This window comes from Crocodylus siamensis, chromosome 1 (genome assembly GCF_052110815.1).
Source record: "Crocodylus siamensis isolate JL-2025a chromosome 1, ASM5211081v1, whole genome shotgun sequence".
Taxonomy (NCBI): domain Eukaryota; kingdom Metazoa; phylum Chordata; order Crocodylia; family Crocodylidae; genus Crocodylus; species Crocodylus siamensis.
Window position 1 is genome coordinate 164518145 of NC_143395.1, and position 16604 is coordinate 164534748.

The 16604-nt window shown below is 43.9% G+C and overlaps 1 protein-coding gene across 1 annotated transcript; it reads left to right on the forward strand.

Moving 5' to 3' along the window:
- Positions 1–1891: 1891 nt before the first annotated feature.
- On the forward strand, positions 1892–15335 carry SDE2 (spliceosome associated SDE2). The gene is made up of 7 exons (XM_090047784.1): positions 1892–2103; positions 4339–4456; positions 7220–7331; positions 7869–8038; positions 8848–8959; positions 9964–10327; positions 14480–15335. The coding sequence occupies exons 1-7, from the start codon at positions 1996–1998 to the stop codon at positions 14693–14695; spliced, it is 1200 nt and encodes a 399-aa protein (XP_089903910.1). The 5' UTR covers positions 1892–1995; the 3' UTR covers positions 14696–15335.
- The last annotated feature ends 1269 nt before the right edge of the window (positions 15336–16604 follow it).

The window sequence follows — 16604 nt, forward strand, 5'->3', positions numbered from 1 at the left end:
ATTCACAATTCTCTTAAATATGCAAGACTAAGTCTTTAGCCTAGAGTGGGCAAAATCTTTTTGGTCCATAGCAAATTTGAGGTTTCAGTTATCCCGAAACTGTCTATGAATTCAGGTTGATTTTGCTGATGTTTCTTTTTTTTTTTTTTTTGGTGGGGGGGGGAACTTGTGGGGGAACTACATTAAAAAAAATCCAAAACTTTGCTGGCCATGATCTCTTTTAACCAATGGCGCTCACATAAAATGCAGGTAACCCGGGTCTATTAAAAAAATCCACTACTCTTTGAAAGATAGAATGACTTGTTAGCTTGGTGGTTAGGGCATTCCAATGGGAGATGGGATACCTGGGTTTCATTCCCTGATCCCATGAATGTTTAGACATTAGTTGGACAGAAGAAACTGAAAGCACACCACACCATGACTTGGTGATTAAAGAAAGTTTGTGGAGACTTGGAATTACCTGATTGGCTCCAGCTCCTTCTTTCAGTAACTAGGGTAGCTTGGTCTCTCAGATGTAGACCTTTGGCATTTAACCTTGGCCTGGTATAAATGGACCTGCCTCTTAATCCTCACACCTGATTTGGGTTCTCTGATCCAATTGACCTCTAGCAGTTGACCCTGACTTGGCTTCTGACCAACCACTAGGGCCCCTTGCTCCAGCAGCTGAGATGAGATGCTTTTGCTATTCCCTGAAACTGTGCCTCTTTTTGAAATATGAACTTTACTGTTCCACAAAGGCTGCTAGACTACCCTTATCACAATAATATCTATAAGTACTTTCTTGTACTGGATCTCTCATAAGTATAGTAAAAAACAATATAGGCTCACCAGTCTTTTAACTCTCTCATCATGCATAGTCTTTTAATCATTTCATCATTTAGACCTGCTCTGAACTGGATTAGGTGACAGAGGTAAAACCAGGTGGGTAATCTACACTACCATTATTGCCATTGCTACCACCAACCTCAATGAACTGGTGGGGGCGGGGGTCCAAACACAGGGTTTTGTCCCTGCTGGCCCCACTCCCCAGTCATTCTTCACAGGCAATTTGCTAGTATCAGTATTTAGCCCTTGGTGTCCAGCCAGCTTGAATTTTGTTCTCAAGTTTTCCTTTTATTATCCCAACTATATACCTGGTCCAATAAGAGATCTCACCTTAAATCCTTGCCCCCTGCATAATTCCTGGACCATCATGATGACATCACTGAACACAAAAAATAGGTGAGTCCTGTCTTTCCAAGGTAAAAGAGCTCAGAGTTTATGAATCACACCCCTAAAAATCCTGAGACTGACTTGCAAATCACATGATTTAAAAAAATAACAATCATGAGGCTCAATTTTTTTTTTTGGCTAAAATTGTAAATCTCAGGTAATGGCCCCCAGCTGGAGACACTAAGTGCTCGAGTGAAGCATGGAATAAAGTGCCATGTGTGGTAAATAAAGAACAAAACAAGGGGACAAGGCAAGGCTCCCTAGGCAGAAGCCTCTAGCCTGCTGCCCCCCATTGTCACGTCTTTATGGCAGCAGCTTAGGGTGACGAAAGAACTGCCAGTCGCAGCCGGTGACGTAATAGTACTAGAGCAGACCCGCACCCCCAGGCTGCTCCTCCAGCCCAGCCGGGGGCACTCTGCCAGGCCCCGCTCCTGCGGCCAGGCCTGGCGTCAGGTTTGGCCACGACGCGGACAGCGCGCACCCCGCTGCGCATGCACGTTATTACTCTCTTCAAGCCCGTCTCTCCCGCTGCCCCCACCAACCAGGCTGCCGCCCGCGCATCCGCTTTATCAACCCCCTAAGCCAGCCAACTCCACTACGCACGCGCGTTATCACGCCTCAGACGACCATTCTGCTGGGCATGCGCCTTATAAGCCTCTTTTTAGCCCATTTTCGCGGGAACGGGTGTCGTGGGTCATGTGACTAGTGCTCTGCTTCCGCGTTGGTTCCTAAACGTCATCAAAGCGCGCCGTTCTGCCTTTCCAGCTGTTCGGTTGGGTGGCTATGGCGCTGCTGGTGCGAGACCTGGAGGCCTCTCGTGCCGGGCCGTTACCACTACCCGTTGGGGGCGGCTCGGTCCGGGATTTGCTCCGCCTTCGCTGCAGGGCGCAGGTAGGGTGGGGCCCCCGGCGCGGCGCAGCCCCTTCCTTTTCTCCTGGGGGTGGTGGTGATGTTGTCTCTGTAGGGAAAGTCCCACTGCACGGGGTTCTAGGGGTGTGACGTCATCTCTAACCCCCACTCCCCGTCCGACTTGGCTTCTTCCGTTCCTGGGCGCGGGGGGTGGGCGGTCTAGTTCCCTGCTACAGAATCCGGAGGGGCGGGGCGCGGGGCCTGTGCGAGCCCTGTCTTGCCAGTGTCGCTGCTTGGGTCCCCGCATGGGCCACGAGGCCTTTCATGCCTGGACTTGACCTCTGGAGGTTCCCTCCAGCCCTGCTCTCTAAGGCTTCTTTGTTTTGCGCCCTGTCTCTTTGGTGGTTGTGGCTGCCACTGGGTGCCGTAGAGGGGGCCTTGTGGCATGTTATGGGGGCTGCCCCTTGTGCATCTCCTCCAGCCAGTAATGTGTGTGCCTTGCCCATAGCAGTGCCCTGGCACTCCCAGCACTGGGTACCCCCCGTGGGGTCTTCCTCTGCTGCCAGAGGCCGATGGAGCCTTTTGGCAGATTTCATGTTTCCCCCAAACATGCACAAAATGAGCTGTTGCTGCCCTCATGGCTTGGTGTGTGGCCAGCACCGAGTGTGCGGCCAGCTTGTAGATGTTTGCCCCAAACTGCTCACAGTGTAAATATCTGGGGAGATGTGATGTGAGTAGCCTGAACTTGCATAGGAAATTTGAATAGAGTTGTGAATGGCCTGCTTATGGTTCTTATCCTTTTTAGACTAGAGGTGCTGCCCTCTGACAAAATGCCAGCTCTTACCTTCCATTTTCAGTTTTGCCTCCAGGAAAAAGAACAGAGCTGTTTTTTTCTGTTGCAGAGAACTTGGGGAGACCATGACCCTGGATGCCTATTTCAAAGTTCTGGGTTTCATGTTTGCATATCTCCGTGTTGATGTGACACGGCACCCCGCAGCACTGTTGAAAGGATCTCAGGGCACCTTAGGGTGCTGTGCTACCCTGGTGGAGAATCATTGACTTGGGCGAAGTCTAGGACTTCACTACCGAAAGGAACATTACCCCTGTATTTAAACAGAAATCAGCTGTACTCAAAGCTTGCTTTCATAATTAAAATAGCTTTTTATTCTCCCTTCTCAGCCATAGGGAAAACATCAGAGCTTGCATGCTCAGCCTCTGCAGGTGGCAGAAGTGACACTTCTCGTGCCTTGTGGCCAGTTGGCCAGCTGTGCTTCACTTGTTTTCACTTCCCTGCTCCTGTTCTGGGAAATGGGATCTTGAATGCAGGGGCGGGAAATTATTTTGGGCAGAGGGCTGCTTACTGAGTTTTGGCAAGCCATTGAGGGCCGCATGAGAGGCAGCCCAGGGCAGATAAATATTAATTTTCTAAATTTTTTTTAGGGGCCAGTCAGGCCGCAAGCAGCCCACCTGTGTTGCAAAGCCTCACAATTATTGTGAGAACTGACAAACATGTTAGATGAGTTTTCACACTCTTTGATTTGTCCCATTGCCTAAGCTTAGCTGAGCAGAAGGTACTCATTTTTGGATGGTGAAGAATGCTATTGTGTGTCAGTTGGTGAAATATGGTGTATTTTAACAGTAGACTTGAAATGTAAACTGTGGTATGAGCACCGTTAACCTACACTATAATCTTAAATGGCAAATCGTGCACATTAAATCCTGTTCATCAAATGAGTTGCTTGGTAACTTGATTTGAAATGGTTGTAATTTTTTTGGTAGTGTTAAAGCAATGACTCTCAAACTGTTTGGATTCAAGGCACCTCCCTATAACTTCTGTGAAAAACTAATTTTTAGACTACAATGCTTTCTTCTTTTGAAAAGGTCCTGGCAGTGGGGATGGGGACATCTCTGAAACTGGGCTTACCTGCCTAGTTTATCTGCGTATTTCCAGCACCTTGGCTGAGAATTACAGTGTTAAAATTAACATTATAGCAGTGATGGGACTAGATGCAAGAAACAAGAATTTCTTTGGTTGGACCAACTGAGTAGTTGAGAGAGAGAGAAGCTTTTAAATGCCAGGCATTCTTCATACAGTCATTTGTAACTTTTTACAATTACTTATTCAGTGAATGGTTTCAGATCTTTTATGGATTTTTTTTTTAATAACATATAAAAATGGTGGTGGGGGAGGCCATTCTCCTCTTAATTGTACTCTTAAAATGGAATATGCTGAATGATCCTAGTCTGTCTTTATAGAATGAGCTTTATAATTTCTAGGGAATTCCTGAGGACTGTGTCTATGTCAAGTGCAATGGACGACTGGTTAACCCTGAAGATGAGCTCCAGGATGGAGCTGTTTATAGTTTGGAACCAAGACTCTGTGGTGGAAAAGGAGGTTAGTTACTGATTCTTTTCTTGTACTAAATAGAGGTGAATAACTGTCACAATTTTACCAACTGTCTGTTGGAGTCAAGGCTCAAAGTTTTAAAAAAATCTCAGATGTTATCGGTATACTGAGTGCACAACTGGTATGCTATAGTGGCAAAACATTCCTATTTGGGGAGCACTTTTTTGTAGCAGTATAGTGAAACCACTCTCCAGGAGTAAGACAAGATGTAGTAGTAAAAACTCAGTTTTGCTATTATGTTTGCACCTCTTTTGGGGATTCCATGTTTGCATGCTCTTGATCATTGTAGGTGTGCTGGCAGAAGTCCATAAATTCATCTGGCTTAAGTGACTTATGAACATAAATCTGACTTTTTTCAAAAGTGATTTGCGCCCTTTGACGTTATAAAGTACGGCTTGTTTGTTTGCTTTCCACCCTCAGAAGCGCTGAAGCTACAACATGCAGATTCTTAGCTTATTGTTTCATATTAAAAGTAGTGAACCTTGTTTGAAAACGTGTCTGAGTTTCCTTATTTTAAGGTTCATGACCATAAATCTGCTGCAGAACCCTACACAAAATCAAGCATTCATATTTTTTTTTAAAGCTCCCAACTGTGATCACAGAAATGGTAGGACAATACTGCATTGATTAAAGTCACAAGTCTTCAGATGGTTTGAAACTGTACCTGTGAAACCCCAAAAAGACTATTTACATGGTCAGAGTATTTTGCTGCTGATTGCTTTAGAAACATTCAGTTCTGTTGTTCATCCTGCAGTCTCAAATTCCCCTTCTAGGTGTCACTTGCCAGTCACCTGCTTCAGTCTGTAATTGTGTTGTAGAAGTCTTGCATTGCTGGCTGCTTATGGTGCTGCAGATTTTTTTTTGTTAATTGTTGCGTTTTTTTAAAAAGCAGTTTAGTTGCATGATTTTCACATTTGCTTCAATAAATTCTTATATTTACATTCTGAGAGAACTGGATTTAATATTTTAATCTGCTATGCCTACAGGCAGAGTTAGGAAATAGCTCCTTATGTGCTTTGGGATATCAAATCCTGGGCAACCTTTAATAAAGCTGCTCCTCCTTCAATGTCTGCTTTGTAAAAGTCTGCTTACCTCTGGCATTCATTTTGTTTTAATAGATGGAGTAAACTTTCTCTAGGTGAGTGTCCAATTATGTAAGCTTTTTATGATGGTCTTGAAAAGCACCTTAAGACTTGGAGTACAGTACAGTTTCTTCTACTTTTTAAATTAAAGAATAACATTTGGCACTTTAAAGCACTCTAATAACGTTAATCCATGCTGCACCTCTTTGAGGTAAATGTAGCTCTGCTAATTCATGGTTGGGTGATAAAAACCAAGACACCCAAGCTGGTGTTACAAGTTAGTGACACCAGATGTGTAATGTAATCTTAGCATTACTAAGTCTCTGCTGATAGTCTCTTTCCACCCCCACAAAAAAACCCAAACCACAATGCTTTGTATGATGGCTTCTGTCAGATGATGGATATTTGCTCAGACTTTTACAAAATCCAGGGTGCATCTTGGAGGAAAAAAGGCATTTTTCTAGACTACTGTTCAGGGAGTCTGTCAGGGATTGTGACAGTGGTTCCACAGGGAGAGATGTACTAGTTAGATGGAAGGGACACGTCCTGAGGTGCTTTCAGAACAGAGAAAATTGAGGAACACTGTATTAGGGGATTCCAATAATAGTTTGTCGCTTCTGGGTGGAAGCATAGGTGCTGTGATATTTGTTGGCTGTCTCAAAATCATGCCAGGTGAATTCCTGCGCTAATGTGAGAATTTTTTTCACTTAGTTATACCTTAAACGCCTTTCTTTGACTTGCTGTTTGGAGGTATAGACAAACATGAACAACCTATGGTTGGCTAAAAGATGCAGAAGCTTACTGAATGTCAGCTACTCTGTGGTAACTGGCTTTTATCCCATGGTAAGTGGGGAATGTAAGAGGTAAACTACAGACTAGGAGCAATCAGTTCCTGTGGAACACTGATGCATGATAAATCCTCAGTCCTTGCTCTGCAGTTAACTATTATGCCCATACCCTTGGGTTTTTGGCCCAACAGTATACCTGATCATATCTCTTAAATATGTTCCTGCATGATCAGGGCACAGCAGAGCAGGGCTGGCCCTACGAGGAGAGGCTATGGGACCTGAGCCTGTTCAGCCTCCACAAGAGAAGGCTGGGGAGGGGATCTAGTGGTCTGTTACAAACTAGTCAGAGGGGACCAGCAGGGATTGGAGGAGCCCCTGTTCCCCCGAGCACTACCAGGAGTGACTAGAAATAACGGTCACAAGCTGGCAGAGGGTAGGTTCAGACTAGATATCAGGAGGCGCCACTTCACGGTCAGGGCGGGTAGGATCTGGAACCAACTTCCAAGAGAAGTGGTGCAGTCTCCTACCCTGGGGGTCTTTAAGAGGAAGCTGGACGAACACCTTGCTGGGGTTGTTTGACCCCAGTACTCTTTCCTGCCATGGCAGGGGGTCAGACTCAATGATCTGCTCAGGTCCCTTCTGACCCTACCAACTATGAAACTATACCTCATCTTTTGGGCTCCAAGAGGCCAATCACCAACTCTGCTATGTCCCATTTCTTGCTAACAGTGAGGCTAAAGAATCTTTTCCTTAAGGTAGGTACATATTGTGTTTCACTGTCTCCCCTTATTTTTGGGGAATGTTTTTAAAACAGTAGTGGTTCTTATTCTCTTGATCTCTATCACAGCTTCATAGTTACTTCTGTTAACTCTTTCCCTCAGGTTTTGGATCAATGCTCCGAGCACTTGGTGCTCAAATTGAAAAGACAACAAATCGAGAGGCTTGCCGAGACCTTAGTGGAAGAAGGCTCCGAGATGTTAATCATGAAAAAGCGTGAGGCACTTATTTCTTCATAATATTGTTATAAAATAGAATGACCATGTATTCTGTTGTTGGCTAGTGTAAAATAGAGGCAGCTGTACTGTGAAACCTGTTTGTTACCAACAAGTAATAAATCCTCCTTTTATGTTTTTTCTTATGGGTAGAAAAACCTTCTACCTAACAGTCCTCTGAGAATCCTTTAATTCTGCCCCGCCCCGCCCCTGGTAAAGTTGCAGAACTGTTACTCATGCAGCTTTGGCACCTAGTCATCACAACTTTTGAAGGCAGTTTTCTGCCCATCTGTCCATTCATCTGTGAAATTCCTTTGTTTCTTCAGGCTACATCTCTATTAAATCATCTACTTTTTTTTTTCTTTCTTTTCTCCTTCACTGCCCAGTCCTTGTTTAGTTTAGTTTTCCCCCCCCAACCTTCCCTCCATCCCCCTCCCCCTCCCCCCCCCCAAGCTGTGGGTGAAAGGGTTCAGTAACTGGAAGGCTACCTCAGTTTGGTTCTTGTTTCCAAGATATATCTCTCTCTCTGTCTTTCCAGAATGGCTGAGTGGGTGAAGCAACAAGCGGAGCGGGAAGCTGAAAAAGAACAAAGACGCTTGGAAAGGCTGCAGCGTAAACTTGCAGAACCAAAACACTTCTTTGTTAATTCGGATTACCAGCAGCAGTGTAATGAAATGGCTGAGCGACTAGAGGATTCGGTACTTAAAGGTATTGCTGAGGAACTGATCTGTTTATCAATAGATATAGAATTATCTTCAGTTGGCACCTAAATTAAAGTATGGCTCTAAGTGACTTTTATGTGACAAATGGTTATTGATATATCTTGGACTAGGCAGTACTGTTTTCATTTGGGTGAGGTACACTTGGTTTTACTAAAATGTGGTCTAATTTTTTAAATAGCTTTGTTAGAATATTGTGAGACACTAGAACACAGATGCAAGTAATAAAGCATCCTTATACTTAAGGTAATCTGTAGATACGTTCTGCATTTGTGGCAGTGACATTAAGAATTATCTTTAAAACAATGGTAAGTGCTGATCTAGAAGAATCAACTTTAGCTTAAAGGACTGTATAAACAGAATGTATAGAAAACTGGAGAAACTGAGTATAACATAATAAAATATCTTAATTCACATACCCATTCTCTTAGGCTATTTTACTTAGCCACTATGTTACTCTGGTGGCAGTCTTGACATACAGACCAGGAACTGACTGGGGTATAGGGAGCCAGCTCAGAAGTGGTCACTCTAATTCAGGGTCAACTCTGTAGAACTGCAGAGCAATAAGAGTTTCTACGCCTGTTGAACTTGTATAAAAGACTTTGGTGTCTTGGGCTCGCATTCCAGCACTTCTACTAACAGTAACTGAAAACAAATTCAGAAAATAACTGGTATCTTAGAGCATCCAGTTCTCTAGGAAGCTTTGTTTTAAATCTTCCCCTGTGGACTTGGGAGTATCATAGTATGTAGGTTACTATGGTTCTACAGGGTAACTCCATTTTTCCCTTTGCATTGAAGGGATGCAGGCCTCCTCCAGTAAGATGGTGTCTCCAGAGACCAGCGATAGTCGGAAGCGCCCAAATGAGTCTGAAAAGTGTGGAGCAAAATCTGAGAAAAGGAAATGCTTGTGGTAAGTGTAGTTCCCTGATCCACTTGGTAAAGGAGAAGGAAGTTAAGAGTAAAGGGTCGGTTTTTCTTTTGAGATGCAGACTATCAGAAAAACTACCAGGAACTTCTGGAATGTAATTGTGACAGTCCCAAAAGGCAGGGTAGAACCCAGATCATTTGCATCTGTGTGTAACCCACTCAAGTAGCAGGGGGTTGCTGAATTTAAGAATATCTCATTGGTTGGTTATTGCTTTTACCTCGGGGTGCTGCTTCTCCTATCATTTGGAGCTTATTTGCAATTCTGCACAACTAACTGGCAGGATGGCATCCTTTTGAAAGAAAAAATGTCTCAGCAGTCCCTCACAGGTCTTTGTTGCAGCTCTATATGCCCTTTTCAAGCTCTCTTCACAGGGTGGTAAGGAAAGTAACCCTCTGAAGTATCTAGGTTCTACTGTAATACATAGAACAAGTGAAAGCAGTGGCAGGAGTTTTGCCCCATCCCCACTTCCTGTCTTCCCTCTACCACTCCACATCCAGATGTGGTTTTTGTCTTTTTTTTTTATCAGTATTCCTTTGTCTAAATACACTGGGTTCCTCCTATTTCCTGTAGTATGTAGCTTGAGGATTGACTTCTCAGTCTCCAGTCTGGTTGTCTTTCTCATAGTGGGTATAGCATATGGACTGTTCCGTTCTTTAACCAGATGGGATGTTCAATTCCACTATTTAAGACAGCAAGCTAAAATGGTTACTGGCAAAATAAAGATGTCGGCACAGCAATAGTTTGTTTTGTGGGAGTGATGGATTCCTCTACTGGGGATTCTTTGGGAAGTATGATTGCTTATATTGCATACATAACAATAGTGACTTCTGGCTTGCTTAGCATGGGAGTCCAGCTGATGTGGGGCTCCAGACTATAGCCCCTCCTTGGTATATTAGTATGGTGAGGCTCCTTAGGGAATCGGGCACTTGAAGTAGGTCACTTTCTTATTTGAAAATACCTTTAACTTGAGCACTTGTTTATGACAGGATGGGATTGGAAGGACTGGAGGATCCTGAGAGCACAGATGACAGTGATAGTGAAGATAATTTTCCTAGTACAGCAGAGGGAAGTTGCCACTCAAGCAGCAGCCACATTGAACAGACTGAAAGCACAGTTGAGTGGCCCAGTAGTTCAGAGGATTCACTAGGATGCAGCTTGACCACCAATACCTCTGAAAAACCACAAGAGCAGGCAGAAGATGCTGAAGATGATCTACCAGAGGAGGTACCCACAGAGGGGCAGGTTGCAATTCCAGCTGATGAAAAAAATTACACAACAGAGACCCTGAAAGAAGAGGAGCAAGAAAAAGTTTCAGCTACTCAAGAGGAAATAATTCCATTACAGAACATGGTGAGCAACACCACGAAAGTCTAGATGCACATGCTATTTGCCTCCTTTCTTGCTTTACCCCATCTGGTTTTTTTTTAGATCACTTCTTTTCCCCATTATCTACTGACTGAATAGACTGCCTTCCATTATTGTAAAGTAAGTGTTTTGGGGTCTAAAAATTCCCTTGCCTTAACAGTTGCTCAAGATGCACATTTTCTGCCTATGAGTGTATTCTTTATAGCTCCTTATAGTAGTTCAGACACTTTGTCACTGCATGTCCCGTTTTAAAATGCTAGAGTGTACATGTATAAGATCATAATCCATATTCAGAAATTTTCTTTTGTAGTTGGAGAGATCAAAGTGCAGTTGGAATTCTTACTTCAGTAATTCTGCTCTTGACTAGCTAGTCTTTTTCCCCCTCTTCTTCCCGTCATGGGCTGAGGCACTCCTGTGTCCTCCTCCTCCATGTGCAGCCATTTTTTTCCCCTTCCCTATTTTGTGTAGAAAGTTCTATGTCCGTATAATGCAGATACTTCATGGGATGAGCAAGTTTTACACTCACTATTGTACCAGTAATTGAAGTTGCACTAGGCTTGTTCATCTTGTGTGTACTGTAGCTTGACTTAATTAGCCTTATTGAGGATGAATAATAAAGTTAAAGCCCTAAAGATCAACTTCTGTATGGTGCAGACAAAACTATCAGAATTCCCCTTTATTTGGTTTCCTTTTTAAATTAAACACTTTAATCCAGGCTGTCCAAAAATTGCACTGATCTGGCTCAAACTGCAGTTCTTGTTTGGGGAATAAGATTCTGCTGCTGCATATCTGACAGTAAGATCTTCTGGGTGAGAAGGGCAATGATATGTGATATGTCTGAGTTTTTACAAATGCAGGTAGAAAAGCAGATATAAAGGAAATTACCCATTACCTCAGTGGTGGAGTAACTTCCGTACTGATGTTGGAATGAATTGCCCCAATGGGGTTGAGCAATTCATTGTCATTCATGAGGCTTGCTCAACTGCTGCTGAGAGTATTCTGCTTTAAATTAAATTAGCTCTTAGACAAGTGCATTGCTTTGACTGTAGACTGATCACCTCTTACATGAGAAGCCTGAGTTGGCTCTAAGCAATAAAAACCTGATTTTTTTGATATTGAGCACACCAGCACTAAATAAATAAGTGTCAACAATAATGGCACCCACTTGCCCATAGCTTGTGGAGTGTTATTATATGCTCAGTGTTGTTTGGAACATTGAGATCTGTCAGTATAACAAAATGCCAATCCCTGAGTGACTCAGATTCTGTGCCCCATTTGACTTGAGTGAGGAGTCTGTCATTGTAATTTAAAGCATTTCTTTTTCATTGTGTAGAAACTTGTAAGTTTCTATGGTTGGATACCCTGTTGCCATTTACTGAATGTTGATAATTGGTAAATAGGGGTGCACTGATTTAAAGACTTTCCTGGCTGATATCCGTAGCTGATTATTAATGAGGCATATTGGCCGATACCAATCCAATAACCGATTTACAGGAATGCAGCTAAGCAGCATGAAGAGCATGGCCTTGCAGGTAAGTCTGTGAAGGGGAAGGGGTGGGGGGATGTGTGTGTCTGTGGGGGGGTCCACAGTAAGGGAAGGAGTGGGGCTGGGGGTGCTGCCCAGCCCGGGTGGTGAATAGGACCTGGGGCCAGGGCAGGGAGTGGTACAGCTTTGGGTGGCTTATCCAGGGGATCAGTGTCCTGGTGCTTAAAAAAGGTGGTGGTGGTGTTTGAAGTAAAGCTCATCAAATAAACTTCAGTTCAAGTGCTGCCGCCACCATTTTTAAGCATGAAGATGCTCTTAAACAGAATGGGTGGGGCAAGGGCATATGCATGCTGCCTGTTGTGGGCTTGGACTCTCCACTCTGTTGCCTTTAGGAGTAGAGTAGAGTGAGGGCAGAGGTCCACTGCAGGCTTGGGGCTCTTTGCCGTGCTGCATTTGCCCTGGGAGCTGCACGCTGGCTGCATGTTGCCTGCCTGGTGGCTAGAGGCACAACTCACTGCCCCCACTGCTGCCAGGCAGGTAGGGGACGCATGGCCAATGTGCTGCTTCCATGACAAAGGCAGCAGGATGGAGAGCCGTGAGCCTGCAGTGGGTAGGCTGCCTCTGCCCTGTGTACAGATTTTGTGGGGCACATGCCTCCCCTGGGGGTATGTGGAGCAGCAGGGAGCTGCCTCTGTGCCCCTGGACAAGACTCCCATGGCTCCTCATTCTGGCCCCAGAGTCCCATTCACTGCCCTGGCTGGGCAGCACTCCCACCCAGCCCCTGCCCCACTCCTTCATTGTGGGGGGCCTTGATCTTGCCCCCATACCCCTTCCCCTCCACAGGCTTGCTCTGCATACTGCTTGGCTGCATTCCTGGCCTTGGGCATGCATGCACACAGCTGCAGCATTTAGAGACCCTGGCCAGAAGACCTATTGTATTTATTGGTACATTGTTGGCTATACTGGCCAAAAAAGCCAATAGCTGATGATGTTAATTTTCCTCTTATTGGTGCTGATCTGATATGGCACTAATGTATTGGTGCACCTCTATTAGTAAATGAGTGAACAAGCATTTAAAATGGGGAAATATTGCAAAATATAGTTCAGTCAGTTGAAACTTTCTGTACACTGTACTATAAGTGGGCAGTATTTTCAACTGGATGTTTATCACCAGGCAGTGTTTACCTTTCAGACAGTACTTGCAACGTTTCCTATTCCTGGGACAGGAAACTCCACCAAAACCACAATTAATTGTTATTGCAGGTGGTAAATGGCTCTTATAACAGTGCTTATGCCTTTAGTTAAAGTAGTGACTGTGTGTAGTAAAGAGATCTTTATTAAAGTTCCTCTCTGCTAAAAAAGAGCACTTTTTTAAATATGTGCATATCTTGGCAGGGTGCTGTACTCAGAAATAACAGCACTGATACAGCAAGCACTTAGTGCTGAATGCAGGGTTTGTGACTGAGCAGTCTCCCATCCCTGGGACTATCCCATGTCCCTTTTGGTAATTCTAGCACGGTAGATCTGTTGCAAGAATGATTTTTTTTTTTTTCTGATTTTTCTTGAGATGCTGTTCAATAGGTAACAGAAGTGGAAAATGCCTAATTTCTTTGTTTAGGATGAATTTATAATTTGCATCACTTCTGCTTTTTCTTCTTCGTCAAAATGAGAAGCATCTCTGGAAGCTCAGCATCCCCTAAGTGTTTTCTTAAAAAGTAAAATATCTGCTATTCCTGTAATTCCAAGATTAACTGCATAGTAACATGTGGTGTCCATCTGTTTTCTCTGTCACTAATGGGGAAGTGCTTAGCTTTGAAAGTAGCCAAGGTAAATTTAATTTACTCTACAGTTGAGATCTGGTAGCTTTTGTCACACCCAGTTCATGACTTGTGCAATGTAAGAATGAGGCATTGAATCATCAGGTGTTTTCGGTTCTCCTAAATACTTTATGAACACACAGTTCTTAATTTCATGTAGCAGAGATCCCAAAGTTTGGGAGAGGACAGGTGGAACTACCTTATCTGTTACTTTCCAACAAAGAAAGAGGTGGGTTTGGTTTGGTTACTTTCTTATTTCAGGCTCTTTTTGTGAGTCCTCATAGGCACAATGCATTCTATCCTGATCACCAGTTCGGTCTGTGGGGTTAGAAATCCATCTGATTTCCAACGAAATGATCTTAAATTTATACCTGAAGGTGTGTCTACAGTAGTCATAGCTTTTATTGCCACTTAGACATCGGAGCTGGCTTTAAGCTATTTATTTATGGTAATGCTAGCATGTAGCTGTGATGGCATGGCACTTAGTATGGGCTGCAAAACCATCAGCATACTTACCAGTCTTCTCAAGCAGGTTTGCAGCCCATGCTGATCTGTGTGCTGCTACAGCTACGCAGCCTAGCTCAGGTATGTCTCCAGGTTGTAGCCACAGCTTGACTGCAATGTAGATAAAGTGTAACTATGGAAGTGCCCAGCATGCTATACCTGGAGACTCTGTATAACTGTGTTATCACACTTTGAAAATGTTTAGTTGCGTGTTCCATAAAAGTAAAATCTAGTTGGAGACTAAATAAGCGTAAGCCAGAAGAGGCACTAAGTCTTTTTTTTTTTTTTTCAAAACGGTAATGCAAGGATTGTGTATTCTTGTCTTTGCAGAAGTCTACACCAATAAATCTTCTGGCATTCAACTCTGCTACTGAAATGGAAGCGCTAGGATTAGATAAGCTGAAGTTTGAACTGATGGCTCTGGGCCTGAAATGCGGAGGCACTTTACAGGAAAGAGCAGCAAGACTTTTCTCTGTGAGAGGTCTGCCTAAAGACCAGATTGATCCTGCCTTATTTGCAAAGCCTTCTAAAGGGAAAAAGAAATAAATGTTGGGGGTTTTATATACACACAAAAAAATCTCTCTTCACCTGAGGGTTTTTTGTTCTATTGTCATTCTTTTTAACTAACTGCCTGCACTACTTTGGCATCTGTAGGTAGTTTCTGTTTTTTCTAACTGGAGTCTAAATAATGTACTACACAGAATAAATTACTAAATAAAAAAACAAAAAAAAAGTAGTGTGCACTAAATATTAAAGGTAGCAAAGCATAAAGATGGGAAATTGTGAAGACTTGTAAATAAAAGAACATACAGTGTCCATGGAAGCTTGGGAAAAAAATGTTTCCTTTATAGAAAAATAGTGTGTTTTTTATATATGTAAATTGTGTGATGAGAATATTGAAATAAATTAATACAGGATTGCTTATCTGCACTCTGGGTACTCCCTTCTAGATAAAGAAACCATAACTTAAAATATGGTTCAGGCTGAATAGCTGAAGCTTGATTTTGAGGGGAGGGAAGATTTATTTTGTATGGGAAACTTCAAATATGGATTAGGTGTACTATTCTGTATATTGCCTTGGTGTTGTCAAATATTGGTATACTATGATTCTCTGTAAATATACATGTTCAGTATCTGAAATGTTTATTAAAGGAATATTTACTTGTTTAACTGTAGAGAATAGTCTGCATTCGGGGAAAAGAAAAGATGTGATAATCTTTCTAGAAATAAATGTGTGAAGGAAGACTATTTACCCAGAAGATAAAGGTGCCATGGTCTGAAGTTGAGTGAGAAATTAAAGGGTTATCTTTCTTTTCTTTTTTTTAACTCTGGCCGGCCAGGGAGTTGAGGCAGTGTTGCATATGCACCACTCCTGGGTATCCTGAAGTGAGTGGAGGTAGATGTTGCAAGTGATCCTGCAGAACTGCAAAGCTCAGATATGAAGCAGTGGTTTATGATTTCAGTTTCCATTGCCTTGGGTGGGAGGCATATGTAAAGGTGGTGCTCAGTTCAGTACCACACATACCATTTTTTTTTTCTGGGACAGAAATAAACTATTGCTTGGAGGCTGGGATGTGTAAAGCAACACCTGAGGATGCATAAGCCCAGTTCTAGGGCAGAGCAGTCGGTCAGGCTGTGGCAGTACAGTGGAGAGGAGCTCCCTGGAGAGTGGCAGAGGCTATGCTACAAAACAGCGAGCAGGCCCGGCAGGGCTGTAGCTGGGAAAGCCTGCTGGGATTTGAGTAGAAGTCTGTGGGGGACAGGGGCTCTGGGGAAAGGCCCTGACTGAAGTGGATTATGTTTAGGTTTGCACTGCTTTTAACAAGGGTGACATCCAGCTGTAGAAGTCCTGCCACAGGCATGAGGCAGCTAGAGAGGGGAGATGGGAGGCAGCTGAGAGCACGGTGAGAGCACATTGTCTGTTTATGGGTTGGTTTGGACTGGAGATCCCTGCCGAGCGGAGGAGGGGGTACCGAGCCCTGTGACACTCGGAGCAAGTGGTACAAAGTGATGAGCCCAAGGGGGTGATTGGGTGGATAAGACTGAGAATGGTTTGAGAGAGGTCCAGCAACACTGTCACTCCTCAGGGGTGGCCCAGCAATATGAATAATGAATGGGACACCCAAGATTGGTACCCGACTGAACTGAGGGCCTGTTATGTATTTGGTAAAAGCAAGATGCGGTAGGTGGGAGCAGCCAGAATGTCAGGAGGACAAGCAGGTAAAAACCAGCTGCCAGGAGGTGACAGACCCTTCCCAGGCACGGGTGGCCCTGCTACACACCCCACCCAGAAGGACATCATCTGCCAATTTGACATCACTGTCAGGGTGGCTAGGATCTGGAACCAACTTCCAAACGAAGTGGTGCTGGCTCCTACTCTGGGGGTCAAGGCTTGAGAATCACCTTACTGGGGTTGTTTGACCCCAGTACTCTTTCCTGCCAATGATCTGCTCAG